Source organism: Monodon monoceros, unplaced genomic scaffold (assembly GCF_005190385.1).
Source record: "Monodon monoceros isolate NGI ecotype Baffin Bay Population unplaced genomic scaffold, NGI_Narwhal_1 Super_Scaffold_10, whole genome shotgun sequence".
NCBI lineage: Eukaryota > Metazoa > Chordata > Mammalia > Artiodactyla > Monodontidae > Monodon > Monodon monoceros.
Window position 1 is genome coordinate 13,454,753 of NW_021703766.1, and position 19,225 is coordinate 13,473,977.

The 19,225-nt window shown below is 56.0% G+C and overlaps 1 protein-coding gene across 2 annotated transcripts in view; it reads right to left on the reverse strand.

Annotated features, from left to right (window-relative positions):
• The window catches only part of VAC14 (VAC14 component of PIKFYVE complex), a 97,683-nt gene that overhangs the window by 24,437 nt on the left and 54,021 nt on the right, over nucleotides 1-19,225 (reverse strand). For both annotated transcript variants that reach the window (XM_029208119.1, XM_029208127.1), the window contains one exon: nucleotides 13,475-13,607. In XM_029208119.1, the coding sequence (XP_029063952.1) occupies nucleotides 13,475-13,607 (133 nt within the window). The remainder of the gene's footprint in view (nucleotides 1-13,474; nucleotides 13,608-19,225) is intronic.

A 19,225-nucleotide genomic window follows, 5' to 3' on the forward strand; every position in this document is an offset into this window, starting at 1 on the left:
GCGGGGCCTGGCACACCGCGGGTGCTCCAGGAACAGCCACGGAATGAACCAGGGGGAGTGAACCTTTGACCCCTGTCCCCCGTCTGGGTTAGCCTGAGCTCTTCCTTGCCCCCCCCCCCCCCCCCCCGTGCTCCTGCTACACCTGAGTGCCCCGCGTGTGGACTGTGGTGGCTGGTCCTGCGTCGGCCTAGCCCAGGCGGGGCACGGGGCAGCGCGAGGAAAATATTTACTGGGAAAATCAGAGCCTCGGTTCCCTCCTGTGTGAAAGACCTCAGCTGACCCTTAAGGTCCCTTCTGGTCACTCTGAACTGAGCCTAAACTCCAGACCGAGACTCTCCTGGTCTCTCTTCAATCATGGCCTGGGGCTACCATTCTGGGAGCACACGCGTAGGCACGAATGGCCGTCCTGGGAGGGGCTGGGTCTGAGTCTAACCCCCAGCTCCACACACAATGACACAGCAGACAACTTCTAGTCTCTGGCAAGGTGCAGTGTTGCAAATGGAAGGAAGCCCTAGAGAAGGGGTCAGCTGGAGGCCTAATTCCTCAGAGGCCACCCTGCTCCCCACCTGCCTGCGCGGTGGTCTCTGGGAAGGTCACTGGGGCACACACACAGCTCCACCCTCCCCCTGCCCTCCTTCCTGGAGAATCTGGCTGCTGGGAGAGTGGAGAGGGAGTGTCTCTCCTTCCACTGCCGCCATGGTGGGCCCTCAGTGGGGCCTGCTTCGCACCCCTTTTCGGGCAGCACTGAACCTGACTACAGGGCGGGCGCTGGTTGCGTCTGCCTCCCTGGTGTCCACACCCTGGGATTCTGGTTCCAGATCCAGTTTCCCACGAACAACGTCTCCTCCTCCTGCGCGGGAGGGTGGGCACACAATCCCGTCCTGAGCAGTCAGGGCACAGTGACGGGTCCAGTGAGACTCAAGGCCAGCCCTGCGGCTGAAGGCTGGCTGCTAACGGTGAGGAGTGAGCTGAGAGCTGCGGTGGCTGTCCTGTCACGGGACAGACGGCCTGTGGGGCACGGGGCTGACAGAGGAGGGAGGAGAGCCTGCTGTGGAGGCGAGCAGGTGAGACGGAGGCCTGAGGACGCCAGGAGGGTGCTAGCTGCAGAGTTGCCAATCCTGGTCCCTGGCTACACAGCACTTTCATTTTTTTCAACAGAACCGTGAGAATTGGTTTTCTGTCACATGCGCTCAAGAGTCCTGACTGGGCAGCTTTCAACAGGGTGGGGTCTCGGTGGGGGGCGGTGGGGGGGGTGAAGGGCAGAGGAAGGGGGGACACCTGGGGGCAAGTCTTAGTTTGCTCAATGGCTTTCTCTCTTACTCTTCCCTAGAAAACAAGAGAAAGTGACAGTCAACCCCAGAACATCTGCTTTCCAGGAGCTGAGCCTGAGGCAGTGAGCGGCAAGGGCCTGGGAAGGGGGTGAACGGGGGCCAGGCCAGCTCTGGGACCGCCAGCCCACCCGCCCGCGGGCTCCCTGACTCTGACATGCGCAGAGAGAGGGTGGATGCTTCTCTTCACAACGACTGTCACAGTCGCTACCGGGACACCTCCTGCACAGTTACCAGGTGCAAGACACTCTTCTGAGTACTTTTTTGTAACATCATTTAACCTCCCGAGGATCAGTAGATCACGATGGTGAGCGTCCCCATTTTTCACACGAGAAAACTGCTCAGGAAAGCTGCCCCGTGGGAGCCCCTTTCCTCTGAAGAGCTGCCGCTCCCCACTCCACTTGGGGTTCTGTCAGGGCTGCTGCTTGCAGCACCCTGCCACCGCCTCCCCTACCACAGGGGACACATGACCCCGTGGGAACCAACCAGAGCTCCTCCGGAGCACAGACAGCTGGGGCATGATGGCCATGTGATGTGGCGACCTCGTCTCCGCCACTGGAAGAGACCAAAGCAGTGAGGCTGACCTCAAACAGAGGCCAAGAAGATGGACAGCACCACAGGAAGATGCTGGGTTCCTGGGCCTTGCAGCCCTCCGCCTTGGTCTGGCTACACGGGCCGGTCAAGCCCCCTTGCTCGTACTGGTGCCTTTGACCTGGGTTCCCACCTCCTGCTGACCACCATAGTTAGATAAGCGGTTCCCAACTCCAGGCTGCAGACCTCCACTGGCCTGGCTGCACCAGAAGCCCCTGGGATTTAGCTGGGTGGGGGGATGGAGAGGGAGTGGGAATCTTTGCATAAGCAGGCTGGACTAGGTGGCCTCCAAGACCCCGTCCAGAGTGAAGATATAATACCTTTTTAGGCGTATTGTACTCAGTGTTCAGCTCACTAGGAGTGCTTACCAGAAACAGGCAGCTTTATGGGTAGTTTCATGAGCTCCTAATCCCCTGAAAAAGCAGCACAAACCATAAAACATGCTGAGAAGAAAAACTGGTCACCTGGACTACATTAAAAATAAAGAACTTCTGTTCAACAAGAGACACTTTTAAAAGGGTGATAAGGCATGCCACAGGGTAGGAGGAGATAACTACAGTACACACATTGGAGAAAGACTTGTATCCAGAATATATAAAGAACTTCCACAAATCAATAAGAAAGGCACCAAAAACCCAATGCGGAAATGACTGGAACAGGCTCATTGCAAAAGAGGATACCCAAAAGGCAAAAAGTGATGAGAAGTTCTTTGACTTTGTTAGTCTTCAGGGAAATGCAAATTAAAACAACAGGTGATACCACCATACACCTACAGGAAAGGCTAAAATCAAAGACGGATGATATCAAGTGTTGGTGAGGATGTGAGCAACGGGAACTCTCACACCATGGATGGGAGTGGAAATTGGTGCAGCTCAGACAATATCTATCAAAGCTAAACACATATATGGTCCCTGATCCAGCAACCCCTAGGTATTATCTGAGAGAAACGTACATGTATGTTCACCAGAAGACATGTGAAGGGATGCTCATGGCAGCATTATTCACAATAGTGCCAAACTGAAAATAACCCAAATGCCCATCACTAGCAGAATGTGTAAATGAGCCACGGCATCTTCACACGGTGGGGGACTTGACAGAAATGTGAACTACTGCTACATGGGACACAAGTGAACCTCACAAACACGAGGTGGGTCAAAAGAAAGTTTACAGTTTGTAAAAGAGCACAAACTACGTGATTCCATTTATATGAAGTTCAAAAAACCAGGTTAACAAAAAAAACCCCCAAAACCCAAAATCAAAACAAAAACCCAGGTAAACGAACGTACAGCGTTAGAATTCAGGCCAGTGGCTACCTTGGGGAGGAGGGTAGGGGTAGTAACTGGGAAGAAGCATGAAAGGGAACTTTGGGCGCTAGAAATGCTCTACTTTTTTTTTTTTTTTTATGGTACGCGGGCCTCTCACTGTTGTGACCTCTCCCTTTGTGGAGCACAGGCTCCGGATGCGCAGGCCCAGTGGCCATGGCTCACGGGCCCAGCCGCTCCGCAGCATGTGGGATCTTCCTGGACCGGGGCACGAACCCGCATCCCCTGCATCGGCAGGCGGACTCCCAACCACTGCGCCCCAGGGAAGCCCTCTACTTCTTGATCTGAGTGCTCGTTACACGGATGTAGACAATTAGTGAAAGCTAACCAAACTGTAGTACACTTACGATTTGTGTACTTTTATATAGTATGTTGTTAATATAAAATTTAGATTCAAAAAAGGCGTTGTGGAAATTGAGGCATGGAGGGAGGAAAGGCTGCCATGGTGGCCTGATCAGGAGAAGGAAAAGATAGATCTGGGGCACTGAAGCAAAAAGTGTTAAGCTTACGTGGTTAAGAAAGAGAGAGGGTTTTGCCAAAGAGATGGCAAAACGGCACAGAAAACAAGTCAGAACTTCTGGGGACACAGGAGGCCACGAGTTTACCGATGACAAGGCTGAGGGTGAAGTGGAGACACGAGCGCCATTATTAGGCTAAAGCAGCAGCTCTCTGGGGGAGCAAAACAAGGAGGCTCAGATGGCCCCATGTTCGGGAAACTGGTCACATGTGAGAGCTGGCACTGGGGCGCGTGACTGTGACCGCAGCCCGGGCAGGGGGTGCGGCCGGTGGAAACGGAGAAAGAGATGCAAAACTTCACGCTTAGGAAAGCAGCTTCTGAAAGGAAAGAGGGAGAGGCAAGGCTCGAAACAGACAGCACGGGATGCTCGACAGAGGACTAGAGAAAAATGAGAGATGACTCAGGGGTGCACTTGAAATCCATCTCAGCTCAGCTCCAGAGAGAGAGAGAGGCCAGTGTGGGTGATGTGAGCAACTGTGATAAACCAGAAGGAAAAACAAACGATCTGGGTATGGGGGGGGGGAGACTTGTCCTCTCGAGCAAGGGTCAAAACAGAGATTTAGACCAAGAAAGACAGTCACTGTCCAAGTGCCAGGCAGTTCCAATGAGATTACGTAACTAAATATAGACCAGAAATGGGCCAGGATAATGGCCGGGCAGGAGTCTGGAGGGCCCGGGGCCTAGAAGGAAGACAGGGACGGATCCGCAGATTTACTTGGTGTTTCACTTCTGAGAGGTGACAGGCAGTAGGAGGAGAGCCCCGGGAGAGGACGACGAGGAGGAGGCCACATCAGGACGGGTCTTGGTGGGGATTTTCTGTGGGTCAATGACTCCGGGCAAAAGGGAGGCGCCACAAGAGAACATAGCTTCTTTCCAATGAGGCTGAGGAAAAGCAAGTCCAGACTGGAAACTGGGCAGTTTTCCCAAATGGCCTCCAGCACCCAGTCTGGAAGACAACCAAGAACCTCAGCTCTGGGATCTCTAGATGGTACACAGCACCCCCATGGAGATGTCCTAAGACGCGGGGTGAGGGAGCTAGGGGCAAATGCACTGGTGCTACAGAGACACTGAAAGATTTTAGGATGACAGCAACAGACCCAAAGCCCGTGCTCTCCTGGGAGCTGAGGCTGCATACTTGTAAAGAGAGTTCCATTATCCACTTTAGGTCCCAAGAGCCTCTTCGGTGGGCCCTTACAGCCCGGGTTACGAAGCACCCTTCCCCACGGGCTGTACGCTACTTCACGTGGGCTTGTGCTCACAGTCTGAGGCTGAATTCAGCGCCAAGGTCCCCCCAGCCAGGGCCCCTGCAAGGTGTCACCATCACATGTGCTCAGAGATGGGAACTCTCCTTCTATGTGGAAGGGGCAGCTGGTCTGATGGCCTTTCACAAACCGCATGTGATGGAAACCCTTCTGTGTTATTTTTCTGACGATGGGGGTGGCGGTGGGAAGTGGGTACGCGTGTGTCTGTGACCTTTGTGGCCACCGGCTAAAAGAATACCCTTGTGGGGAGAGAGGGGGGAGGACCACACAGGGGCCTCCCAGGGCACCCACGGTGAAAAGGTTGGGTTAAAAGGATGAAATAAAGAGCTTCCTGAGAACCACGTTCTACGACGGACAAACAGAACACATTTCTGCAACTGCTGTTCCAGGAGTTTAAAAGCACTTTTAAGCTAAGGACGCCCATTTATCTCTCCTGGCTCGGATGCAGCCCAACTCCAAGGAGGCAGGAGGATGGAAGTGACCTCTAGGGGCCAATTCCAAACCTGCCGATATTTTAAGTTGCTACATTACGATTCCAGCAGCTACTTGCTAATTAACCAAGCTGTCTGACTTATCAAGGTCAAAGCTTTGCTAGTTTCCTGGCATCCTTAGGTAAAGTATAAACAGGTCCAGAGACAACTGCAGATTCCATAACCTCTAGAGCTTCAGAAAGAAATTCACTGTCAAGCTCTCAGCCCCTGGCAACAGGGCTGGGGAGCTGAGGCTTCTCAGGTGTATAGACTACAAAGAAAGTGCTTTTAACTGGAGGCTGGAAAGGGCCCCGCAGGTGCCACCACCCATGTGATGAGTCTTTGGAGGCCTTTTAAGGCCTCCCATGCAGCAGGTGCAGGATGGCTCCCGAGTCCTCCCCCCACCACAGATGCTCCTGGACGTGGGGGCAAACGGCTGGCTCTGTGGGTCACCTGGCCTCCCCGTGCCCAGTTCACCTGTGACCCCTAACCTCCCATGAGCCCTGCTCGAAGCGAGTGGATCCCTGGCCTCCTTCCAGCCCCTGCTTCCATCAGCAGCCCTCCGCCCACAAGGGATCCAGGAGGACCCTTGAAACATGGGGCCACTTCCCTCTAAAGCTCCCCAGACTTCCAGAGCACGCTGCACGGGGCTCCCTCTGGCCAGCACTTCCTCTCCTCCCCCCCTCCCCCCTGGCTGCACCTAGTTAATCCCAGCCTGGCCTAGCAAGTCTTATCGCATGTGGTTTCCATATTCCAGAAGAAAATACATCCGTTCTTGCAGGGAGCACCAGTGTGTATGACAGTGGGCTCTACAGGGACAGCAGGGGGACTGCCTGCAGGAGACAGAGCAAAGCCACTGGCTGTCCCCAGCCCTCCCTGCCACCCCTGGGTCACGGATGGTTCTATGAGGTGCTGGGATGCTGGCACTCTGCCATGCATTAGGGGACAATGGACATGGGCCGGGCTGGGTTCTCTGGGCTGCCTGCACTTTGTACCTCCCAGGGACACCTTTTCACGTTTGAGGGCAGGGCTTTCTTGCAGGCAATCTTCTCTGGCATGTCAGATGGGGCCGCCCTGCCATTCACAGGTCCTCAGCGTTGTCCCAATTCGGAGATCAGAGCCAAGAGCTGGGTGTGCAAAGCAGCTTCTGCCACTCACTCCCTTTGCTGTCCTGCGTCTCAACAAAAGCACCTTGGCCCCTGGAGAAGAATGACTGGGGAAGGCTCCAGAAGATTCACACAAGGAACTGGGCAGACTGACTTAAAGCTGACAGGAAGAGAAGCTTCTTCTGAGAGGGAAGTAAGAAATTCCTCGAAGCAACCCTCCAGCCCTGTTCAATGTTCTGTCTCCTTCCCCTCAGCTGGGGACCCCAATCAACACGGCTACAAGTGATGAAAGACCCAAATCCGCCTGCATTCTGGGGAGGGGATCAGGGCCTGTTTCCACAGACAGACTTAGGTTGGTGCGTGTTTGTCACAGCGATTTGTTTTTATTCTGAGCAAATGAACGCAATCCATTAAAGGGGCGAGAGGAAGACAGCCGAGCGGGCCTCTCAGCAGCTCTCTCCACAGGCTGGGGGCCAGAAGCGAAGCTGCTTTTCTAAAATGCCATTTGAACAGGGATCTGGGTCTTGCCACTTCACTCAATTCATCTTTCATTAGCATCAGCACAATGGGCTTTTGGGGACCCAACCGATGCCCCCTGGCAGGTAAGGTGGCACGCAGGGACAGGGGAAAGGGGGTGCCCCCGATGCAAATGAACTCCAGAGGCCCGGTGGATACAGAGACCGAGGGGGGCGGAGCTGGGGTCGGCAAGGAGCTGTGATGTGCGCTGCCCTAGTCGCAGAGGCCCTTTGACCCCCTGCCAAGGAACGGACAAGGACAGCAAAGTGGAATTTCCCAACTAGGGCATGAAAGAGAGCTTCTTCTCTTGAGCCACTGTGCCCCCCTCCCACCCTGCAATTCAAAACAAGTCCAGGGGCTTCCTAGCCCCACCACCCACCTCAGCGGCCAATCAAGTCCTCACTCGCCCGCCCCCCAACACAGGGCTCTCACGCAAAGCCGGGGCACTGGGGGAGGGGAGGGCAGGCTTAGCTGGGGTACATATTAGGGACTCTGGGCCTTGGCTGAACTGGAGAGGCTGCCAGGCCTGTGTCAGAGGCAAGAGGGGACCAGAAGGAACCAGAAACCTTATCGTGGGGCTCTCGGGGTCGGGGTCTCGTGGAAGAAGCCTCGTGACGGCTCCCCCGTCTCTCACTTGGACCCCCACCTGCACCTCATCTTGGGGGCTTCCTTTCTCCGGGGAGGGTGCTCGGCCACCATGGACAGGGCTGGATGGGGATGGAGCCCTCGAGTTCACAGCACAGTCACTCGTTGAGAAGAAAGCATTCTCTGGCAAGTCCTCTTTGCAAGGCAGCAGGGAGGAAGGGGGGGGAAGGCGCAGCTGAGCTGATTAAGCCGAAGGACGGCTGGTCAGAGGGCCGCGTTGGCTGGCAGCGCGAGCGTCCTCAGCCTCGCTGCCCTCCCAGCACAGAAGCAGGCCTTGTAAAGATCACAGCTGTTGGGTTACGCTGGAGCTCATATCAGAGCCTATCAAAGAGGCTGCATTTTCTCCCTCCTCTCCTTTTCTACTGAGTATAGTGGAACGGTTCGTGGGAAAACAAGCTCTGTGCTTGTTCTGTCTGCACTGGCGGTGGCGGGCGGGGGGGGGGGGGGGGGGGGGGGGCCAGAGGAGGGAAATGTACACGAACACCCACTTAGGGCCGAGTTGTTTTAGCGGTGCCAGGGCCAGGCCGCTGGTGGGCGCCCTGGGTGTCGGCGCAGCAGGCCTGGCGCTCAGGAGCCAGCTCTCGGCACAGAAGGTTCAATTCTTTCACCCTCTCCCGGGTCTGGTTTCCCCTCCCCACAGACCACTGTGGAAGGCCGAGGCCACATCATGAGGCAGAACAGCAAGCTCCCCTGGACCAAGCCGCGCAGAGCGCTGTAACACGCAGGGTCTTATGTAGCCCTCTCCGCAAAACGACAGGGCAGGCACAATTACCTTCGTCTTATAGTCAAAGCAAAACGGGCTTGGAAACAGGTCACAGAGTTAAAAACTAGAGGAACTGGGATTCGAACCCAAGGCTGTTTGACTCGAGAAGCTCCCTTCTTAATCCAGCTCCTGAGTGCCTGTGGCATCTGCCCGACTCCTGTGGAGCCTTGGGGAGGGGGCGTGGGTGTGGGCAGGGCTGGGGTGGCATCTGCTCATGTCCCTCTCTTCCCTCCCTCAGTCCCTGCAGCCGGGAGAAGGGCCTGGGCCCGGAGTGGGTCACAGCAAGTCTGGCTGAGACGAGGTTTTGGAGTCACTGACTTCCCCAAACTCAACATGCCTCTGAACTGTTACATCCACCAGATAGCGAGGCCACATGGACACAGAGAGGATGTCCAACCCACCCAGGGGCCTGGCTGGAGTTTGGGGCCCTACTCCCACGCCCCACGGAGGTGCAGCCTGGGAAAGTCGAGTTGGGGGAAACACCCCGGGGCCTGAGGAGTCATGCATCTTCCTCAAGGCCAAGACCCCCCACCAGATGTTTGTCCTCAAGAAGGCTGGATGCCTTTGTCCTTCTATAGGCAGTAGCTGTTCCTGGACCCTGAGCTAAACACACTACTACAGAAACAATGGCTCTTCACTTGTTTGCCAGAAGAGTCTCTTTCCTTTCTCTGCTCAATCTTGGGGGTTGAGAGGAGCAAATCATAGCTGGCTTAACACCAGAAGAAGGGGGTTAAGGATCATTTACTGTGGTTTTTTTTTCTTTTCTAAATTCTTTTGGCTGCGCCGCACGGCATGAGGGAGCTTAGTTCCCCGACCAGGGATTAAACCCATGACCCCTGCAGTGGAAGCATGGAGTCTTAACCACTGGACCGCCAGGGAAGTCCCTGCTTCTCGCTCTCTTTTTTTTTTTTTTTTAAAGTTTTTCATTTACTGTGTTTCTTATCAGGCCTGTGGCTTCTTCTCAGCCTGCATGTATCACTATTAGGCTCCTCTTTAAAGCCACCAGCAGAAAATAAGGAAATGAAACGAAAGGCAGGTGGGCAGGCTGACACTCCGAGGGCTGGGCCCCAGTGAACCTCTGCTGAAGGGCCTCGGCCCATCTGGCCATGGGAAGGAGAAAGGCACACGTCTTCAAGGTCTCCTCCACGTCGGATACTGGGCTGTGCTCACCCTGAGAACCCAGACTGGGTGGCGTGGCACGCTGGCTTAGCAGGTAGCTGCCCCACAGAGCTGGTGTGGCCCAGAGGAAGCTGTAGCTCGAAATGACAGGGGCTGGTGCTGCCTCAGGGGGAACGGCAGGCTGGACAAATGAAGCGAAGGGCTAGGAGGGACAACAAATGTGAGGGGCCCAGTCACAGGTTCCTTCTGTCCAGCCCACCGGATTCTTTGCCCAGGGCTAGGAGACCTCTGTGGCCGTGCGGGGTGGGAGTGACGCGTGCTCTGGAGGCCAGGTGCCATGCCCACTGAGGCCCCAGTGTGGTGCATGGGGAGTGTGAGCCCTGGAACAGCGAGTGACTGCCATGCTGGATACTGAGCCCCAGAAGGATGAGGAGGGAGGACCCTCTGAGGAGCTGGGCGCCAGGTGGTCCTGGTCTGCAGGCCGTGCAGGGCTCCTCAAGGCACCTGGCTCGACACTCTCTCACAGAAGGGACAGAGGAGCAGCTGCGAAATTAGCAAAGTGCAGCGGTCTGCAGCCCAGCTCCAACCGAGCCAGGCAGGCACGCGGCTTCCTCTCATTTCCCTCCTGCAAAATGAGGATTCTCATCAGCCTAGGATGCCTGGGAGACACTGCAAAGCAAGCAAAGCCACACTGTCCTAGAGGCTGTGAATGGGAACATGGCACCAGCTCCACGGAGCCTCGGCCCTAGTGGGTAGGGAGAGCACCCGCGCACACACTCACACACACCCATGCGCGCCCACGCTGCCCGCACTTCTGCCTGGTGCTGTCTGGGGATAGTCCCGACTCCCCGAGCATCCTCTCCCCAGGCCCCTGACAGGGCACGTGAGGCTGACAGAGGATGGAAAAACCCATCACAGCGCAGTTCTCCAGAGAGGAAACTAGCTACAAATTCCATTTTCAAAGGCCTTTCTCTCCACTGGTTTCCTGAAAGTCTTCCAGGCAAGGAGGGCTCATCAAAAGAGCTGACACCTCTACAATTTCGAAAGCCGCACGAAGCTAACTGCCACTCGTGTGGGAAGAGTCCGTCATTTTCCTGGTAGGGGGTCTCTTCAAGCCCCAACCGTCCAACTTGATGTGAAAAAAAAAACCATGGAAACCTTCCTCTTTTGGCAAGTGACGATAAGAATCCATTTCTGTCGCTCTGTAACCGTGGTTGTCACCCGGGACGATTCTGCCCCCCAGGGGACCTTTGGCACTGTCTGGAGACATTTTTGATTGTCCCAGTTGGGTGGGTGACAGTGCCACTGGCATCCAGTGGGTCGAGGCTGGAGATGCTGCTCAACACCCTACAGTGCACGGGACAGCCGCTGCCACAAAGAATTACCCGGCCCCAAATGCCGACGCTGAGAAACCCTGCTCTGTGAGAGCTCAGGAGAGCAGAGGGTGGTGACACCATCCCACCACCACCGGGACGCCTTTGGGTAGTCTAGACCATCAGAAGTCCCTTCCTCCTGATGGGCAGGGACTTGTGGTCCTGCCGTTTGTCCTTCTGACCAGGCAGGCCTGTCCCCTCCTGAGACTCTACCCTTTGGCCTGTTCCCCAGGGAGGCCTCAATGCCACCCTCTGCCTGGAGCTGGGGCCCTGTGGCTCCTCCACCCACCGGTGCCACACAGGCAAGCCCTGGGCCTGCTCCCCCCATTTCCTTGTCCCCCATTCCTTCAGCTCGCCCCGCGCTCAGCAGACTCCCCAACGCCTTCCAGCCGGCCCTCTTCCAGCCTCCTCTCCCCTCGCTGCCTCCCGCCATCTGCCTCTTTCCTCTGCTTCTTTCTACCTCTTGGGCCCTTCTTCTCAGCCTCCTCTCCTGGCTTCTCCAGACCCAACTATTACACACTGGAACTCTGAAGGGCCCGGCTCCAGGCAGCCTTCCTTCACTCTGACCACCAACCATTCTTAGTCCCTAGGAATGAAACCCACAAGGTAGAATTATCTAGAATGGAACCCCGCACAGTGTTCAGTAAATATCTGTTGAATGAATGGATAAGAGAGCGAATGAATGAATGACTGCCATCAACCTCCAGATTTGTATCGTGGGCCTAGATCCCTCCTTTGAGAGGCAGACATAGCGATGTCTTCAATGTCTCTCCTTTGACGTTCCCAAAGCTACTTGAAACCCCTCCCTCCCAGCTACTCTTCCGGGGCTCCCACCTCAGGGACAGCTACCACTATCTACCCTGCTGCTCACACCAGTCTTGGCCGTCCCCACCAACTCCCTCTCTCCTCCCTCCCTCCCTCATGCAATTCATCACCAATCAACACACTTCTTACTAATTCTTGCATCGCACTGCACTGCTTCTTCCCATCCCCCTACCAAGCTGCCACCTTGGACAACAGCCTCCCAGCCGGTCTCCCACACATCCACCCATTCTCTCCCAGCAGCACAGTAATCTGTAAAAACAGCAATCTGGGGCTTCCCTGGTGGCGCAGTGGTTGAGAATCTGCCTGCCGATGCAGGGGACACGGGTTCAAGCCCTGGTCCAGGAAGATCTCACATGCCGCGGAGCAACTAAGCCCGTGCGCCACAGCTACTGAGCCTGTGCTCTAGAGCCTGCGAACCACAACTACTGAAGCCCGCGCGCCTAGAGCCCGTGCTCTGCAGCAAGAGCGGCCACTGCAATGAGAAGCCCGCGCACCGCAACGAAGACCCAACGCAGCCAAAAATAGAAATTAATAAATAAATTTATATATATATAAAAAAAAGCAGCAATCCGGTCACACCATTCCCCTGCTCAAGCCCATTCAGCGGCTTCCCGCTGACCTCTGGGTAAGGGCCCCAGTCCTTAGTCCAGCTCACACGGCTGAGCCCCTCTCCCCTCGCCTTCTGGTTTACAGCAAAATGAACTCTCCAACCTCCTTCCTGCCTTGAAGCCTCTGTGCAGGGTGGACCCTCCCCCTGGAATTCTCCTTCAACTCCCCGACCCCCAGATGGCCCTGATCAGGAGCCCCCCAACTCCTGGGACATTAGTCTGCTCCCCGAGCACCCTGGATGGCTTTACTAACCTCCATCGCCCCAGAGGTCCTGATTTCACTGGTCAGGGTGGAGCCCAGCCATCACCTTCTTTTTCAAGCCTCCTTGGTGACCTAACGTGCAGTCAGGGCCAAGAACCACTGCTGTAGAGTATCTAGGGTCACTCAGAGTATTCTGGTAAATTCCTCTGCCTGGCTTTCTGGGAAGCCTGGAGAAATCTGTGTCCCCTCTAGATTTCTGATGGCCTAAGGTTACTCTCCTGGTGACCCTGCTCCTTGGAGCCAAGCAAGAGGCAAAGGGCCAGACCTGGCCATACTGCTGGCGGTGACAGTTCTGGAGGCCTCCAGGGACTGGGGCTGGTGCCCTGGGACTGTCCGGGGCTGGGCTCACACAGCACAAGAACCTGGCTCCGCCAGAGCCACTGCTGCCACCAGCTGTGGCCAAACGGTGTGCTGACAGCTGGGCACCCAGCGCAGCCAGGTTCATGTTCTGTCTGGCTCACCTCCTTTTCTCCCTGAAGACTCCCACAAGAGTGTTCAATGAGAGGATATTTAGCCTCAAGGAAAGCTGTCTCAACAAGTGAAAAACGAATTCATTTGTTCGAAAAATGGTGACATCGACCTAACCCATGTCAGTAGCACCAGCAACCTGGTGTGAAGGGGGAACCTTCTTTGTTTCTTTTAAGAGCTCAAAGGTCAGGAAAAGGAGGAGAGAGGAGTGGAAGCGAAAATGGTTGCCCTGACCCCTTGTATGGTAGGAGAATGAAAAGCCGAGGCTGTGGGACCACAGAAGGTACGCGGAGGCTAACCTGATGATGAAGCCGCCTCTGACCTCCAGAAGCTTCCGTTCACTGCTGAACCTCTTGAGAAGGTTGATCATGAACTTGTAAAAGTAGGAGTTCATGGTCGGAGTCGAAGGAGAACACTCCAAGCCTTTGGTACCTATAGAGAAAGGGACAGAGCCGGGGTTTATTCTACGTGTCCACAGAATATAAACAATTATCAATGCCAAAAAGGTGGGGGAAGAGTCTCTGTGTAACAGGATGAGGGAACACCTTCAATCAAGGGCCACGCTGGCAGCAAAAAAGCCAGGACCAAACGAGTGTGCACAAGCTGATACAACTCGGCTTACTGCGAAAGGCACCCACTTCCCTGTCCATCCCTCCAGCTGACCCTCCATCACTTAGTGAACACCTCCTACGTGTGAGACCTGCTGCTAGGTGCCAGAAATTTTTGGAAAAAAAATTTTTTTTTTACTCATTATCCTAATAAATAAAATACACTTGGGCTTTGTTTGACTGGTTAAGAGCAAATGGCAAGTCAAAGAGAAGAAAGAGAGAAGGCAGACACACAACCTCAATGGTCCATGAAGCTGATAGATCCTGAGAGGCAGAAGCCATACTCCCTTCCCGCCGCTGCTTAAGAATAAGTCAATTATGCACACAGCCACCAGGGTGAAGACAGCACACACCAACAGAATGTGACCGAGCGTTTCCATCTGCACCCAATGTTTTGAAATCAGAGATTCTTCCTCATCTTCAGGCAAAGACGCTCTTTTAGAGTAGTACTTTGAAGACCCTGAGCTGGCTTTATAACCAGAAGCACACTCGAGGTCTCCCTCTTATGTGTACCAGCTGAAAATACACTGAAAGCCAGATACAGCCGTCACCACACTGTCCCTGCAACCCCGTCCCAGCCCCAGCCCTGCACATGGTCCCCTATGTAAGGCCTCCAGCATGGAGGGGACGACGGCGAGGCTGACACAAAGCCTGGGTGATCCCAACGTAGTGTCTGTTCACACACCCCTTGGGATCTCCCCCCGTCCTTCCTTTCTAACACATGATGACCTCAACAGCACTGCTGGATAGAGGTGTCAGTGATGCTAGGACTCCTCATTCCATCTGCCTGACGCATTAACAAGACATCTGATTTTTTAAAAAAAATAACAGCTTAACTTAGATATAATTCATATACCATAAAGTTCACCCTTTTAAATGGTACGATTTAGTGAAACAGGCAGCGTGGGGGGTCTCTGGGAATCAAGCTTGGCTGTGCAAGGAGTATCAGCCCCCAGAAGCATCAGCCTAGAGCACAAAACAGGAACATGTGGAAGCGTCGTCCAGAGCACTACAAGTGAGCCTTACAGAGGAGCCCCTACAGGCTGACTTCATCAGATGCCAGGAAGCAGCAGTAAAACCTTCTCCCAGGAGTTCTGTCGTTTTGCTGAACTCAGTCTTCCTTACGTCCTCGCGTGGTCCTTACGGGGAAGTGGCTGGGAACTGGAAAAGGTGTTTCCTGTTTTGTTTTTCCTGGCTGTGAATTACTCTATGAGGATTCCTTACCAGGAGCCACACCTTCAAAATACTGTCCTCTCTCCTGAACCTCTTTTACAGCTCCTGTGAACCATGCACGGGGCGAGAAGCCAGTTCAAGGACAGGCCTCATTGAATTTCTTGTTGTTTGCAGTGTGTTGTTCTGGGTCCCTGTCCAGAAGAGCCTGACCCAGGCAGTCCTGAGTGACTCTGGAATGGCAAACAGTCTCTGCTCCCTGCCCAGAGGGGCTGTTTGCAGAATCAAGTGTCACATTCTCACAGATCGAGTTACGCCAGGCCCAGCTGGGGCTGATCTCCAAAGAGGTGGCTGCAGATACAGCTGCGGAGGCAGCCTGGCTGCCTCTCAGCCCCTTGTCCCCCTCCCCACACTTGAGGATATGTATTCTGCCGCCCCCATGGTGGCCTGGCCGGAGGGCAGAGGCTCCCCCCACGCCCCCCAGTGGAGGTGTGTGTGGACTGGAGCCCAGCTGCCTGCAGCATTCTCTTGGGTGCTTGTTCATGATGACTCCTTATGTCCCTGTCCCCTTCTAGCTTCTTTATGTACACCTCTGTCCCACCCCTTTTCCAGGCTTAGGTTCCAAAGAACAAAGGGACCAAAATGGGGACTGACCAAAAAGAAATCCTCCCCATCTGGGGCCACAGTCTCCAGTCTCCAGGGACTGGGTGTCTTGGGCAGGCACTGGGGAGAGGTGCTGGGTGGTTCTGTCCCTACAGAGGCAGTGGGAAGCATCAAACATGGTGTTTAGAGCTTGGCTTGGGAGTCCATCAGACCTGGGTTCAGATCAGACCTCCACTCAACTGCTTACTAGCTGTGCAACTCCAGAATTGCAAGTCTCTTACCCTCTCTAAGCCTCAGTTTTCTCATCTGTAAAGTGGGGGCAATGAGAGCCCTCATTAAACGAGACAAACATGTAACGTACCTGGCCTGGGGCTTCCTAAATAGTCTGATCTCGGTAAACCGGGGCTGCTATCCCTGGCAAACGTGCCATAACCCAGAGCACTGCATGAGGCAAATGGTTCCCGTTCTCCGAGTCTCGGACTGGACGACTGAGGGCTGGGGATAGTCTGGAATGTCAGATCTGGGACGAGTTCACAGTCCTCTGCTGGGGGGCAGGGAGGCTGTGAGGAGAGGGGATCGCCTGGGACCCCTCCCCCACCCCCCACATTCAGGGAGGGAGATCTGGCCACCTCTCAGCTGACAGACCGGCAGAAGAGAAGGCCTGGGGCTGCTCCGCACATGTTGCTGCTCTCCTTAGCCACAACCCGCTTTGGGCCCCACAACCCACTCTCTACGTCCAGGCCCGCATGGTGGCCCCTGGAGCTGAGGCCCTTAGGAGGCAGGAGGGGGCAGAGCCACATCTGGGAGAAGCCACGTCGAGTGCCTCCCATTCTTACAGTGCGGTGGTTACTGAGAAAGCTTCCGCTGCTCGGCTTAAGCACTACGAGGAGCAGCAGGCCGGGTGCAACCGAAGTGGGCGCCGGGCGCCTTCCTGAGGCTGAGACTAGGAGGGTGGGAGCTTCGGGGGAGCTGCCCGAGGCCGGTGGCCCTTCAGGCTCCCACCCACCAGAACGGGCTCTGGTCAGGGCCACTGCCCTTGAGAGAAGCCTCTGCAGGAGAGGGCGGGGAGCCTTGGGAAGCTCGGGGGGAAGGGCAACACTTGCCAGGTGGGCCGGGCAAGGATGGGCCACATCTCAGTGCTCACCACGGACAGGGTGAGGGCCTATTCGGTCCTTCCCAGCCTGTTTCCCACTGGCCCCACTGGCCACTTTTCTGATTCACCAGCCCTTCTGGCCCAGCTGGCTTGAGGTGGAACCTGTGAGATGTTTCCAGGCAAGGTTGCAGGCACGGGAGGGGGAGATGGGGTGCAGAGAGAACAAACCCGCTCCAGGGGTGTTACTACAGGGAATGACAGGCCTCTCTCAACTGAACTAATTTCTGCCCAACCGCAGCCTGCTCCTCCCCGTGGGAAGCTCACAGCGCCTCCACCGGCCGCCTCTGCCTCTCGCTCGTCTGCGTGCTTAACAAGCTCGGCTGGGAATCTGCCTCCTTTCTCAGCAGCCCATAAAAGCCTACTCGGCTCAGCTCTCCCTCGGGAGGGGCCCGGGGCTACATGCTGCCGGCCCATTAGGACAGGGCAGAGCCAGAGAGGGGCCCGGCGCCTGGAGTCAGGGCCCGCCCTCCAACATGAGGATCTGCTGGGACGACAGGGCTGGGAGGCTTTGACTCAGGAGACACTGCTGATAGCACGGTCTTCCAGGCCCTCCGCGGACGGTCGGGGAGCTGTTCTGGCCGGGGGCCCAGGAGGTGGGGAAGTGAGGAGAGGGCTGGGAGCAACCTGGACACGGGTCTCAGGAGGGAGGCGCCCTTTGAGGGGCTGAGAAGAGCGGGATTTCCATTCTCTACTCCTGCCGAGGACCAGTCCCAGTGCCGCCTGCCTGGCATTTCTGGTTTAGAGGAGTGGGCTCTGGCAGGACGTTCACGTGACCACCGGCTGGCCGAGAGGCCAACAGATACTGCTGGGAGCACCCTGTATACAAAACCAGGCCGGGGCGTGGGCGGCCAGGGAGCCAGCCCTGCAGATGTTACTAAGTGAAACCTGATGTGGCGACATGAGAATCTGCAGAACGTCTTACAAACAGCCTTCCCTGGGATGTTTTGGATTGAGCTTTGCGGCTATGACGTGAAGGAGCCTCACATGTCAGGGTAAAAATAGCTCTGGCCTCAATATACAACGCGAGTTACAGTTCAACAAAACCAGATGCAAAAACACCAGGCGCCCAGCCCGGGCCCAGCAGGGTCCCCGCTCCGCTCCCAGCCCTCCCAGCTACCTCCCCCGAGGGCTGGGGCCATGTGCCTGGCCAGCACCTCCAGTGGGCATCTGGCTCCGCTGCCCTGAGAGGAGGGGGAAGGGCCGGGGACCCGGCGCAGATGCAGGTCCTGTGGCTGACTGGCAGGGCATTCCTGAGGATGTGACACCTTCTCTGGGCCGGTAGCTATCTGTGAACCTCGCGGGGGTTAGGAGCGTGACGCCATGCCTGGCACAGGAAGTGCTCCGAGGAGCGGGCTGCGTGACTGGGAGGCTGGTATGGAGCCGAGGGGGATGAGGAGGGAAGAGAGAGCCTACACACAGAACAGGGGCCGGGAGACTGGGAGGCCCCGGCCACTCGGGAAGCAGGGTCTCAGGGGGTGTGGAGTCCACCAAGTAGAGGGCCCAAACCCTATGGCTGTGTGGACAAAAGGGTGGTTGAGATGTTGCAGCAACGGCACCCTTGGGACCCAATCCAAAGGGCAGAAACTTTCTTTTCTGTGGAAAAGCCGGGGAGTCCTCTGCCCTGGGCAGTCACCCAAATCCAGGAGGCTTTCCAGTTGCCTGGTTCAGAGCAAGAGATAAGCTGATGGGCCAGGGCAGGGCCTGGGAGGACCTTCCAGCTGATGTGGCGGTGGAGAGGGGCCGTGCTGCCCCTGCTGGGAGAGCAGGGGCTGGGGCCAAGGGGGCACTGGAGAGACCAGGAAGGGGCCTGGGTTGAAGTGGGCCAGGTTCTCCATCTGGGGACAAGTGAAGGCCTGGGCAGATGTGCTAGGGGAGCCTCAGACCCGACAATGGGGACTGGGTGATTGGTTCTGGTACCCGCTCCTTCTGTCAATTTAAGAAACTCTGAAAGAGGGGTGCTGACGCTTACTGGGCACCTGACGCTGGGGGTTCAGAGGTGAGTACAGCAGGCCCCTGCGGTATGAGCTGGTGCTTCTCAAACTGAGGAGCGCACAAGCCACCCAGCAATCCTGATAGAATGCGATTCTGACTCCGGGGTGGGCCTCCGTGTCTGCATTTCTGATGAGCTCTAGGTGATGCTGAGGCTGCCATAACCTGCACTTTCAGGGGGTCTAAGAGGTCACGGCCAGGGGGGAAACAGATGCGAACCCCACAGTGTGACTGGTGGAAGGAACAAAGTGCGAGAAAGGAGTCTGGCCTGGCATATCCTAGAAAGCTGTATGGAAGAGAAGCCACCTGAGCTGGCCTGGAGCACGCGTAAGCTCTTGTAACATAGAAGGATGGAAGCAAGGGCAGTACATTACACATACAGGGCATTTATCTTACCCCCTTCCATGCAAGCGCTCACAAAGCCCCCCAGGGGCCCATCACCCGATTTACACAGGAAGGAGAGGTAGCACCGAGGCAGGACACTTGCCCAAGGTCACAAGACAGGCAGGGCAGAGCTGGGCTGTGAA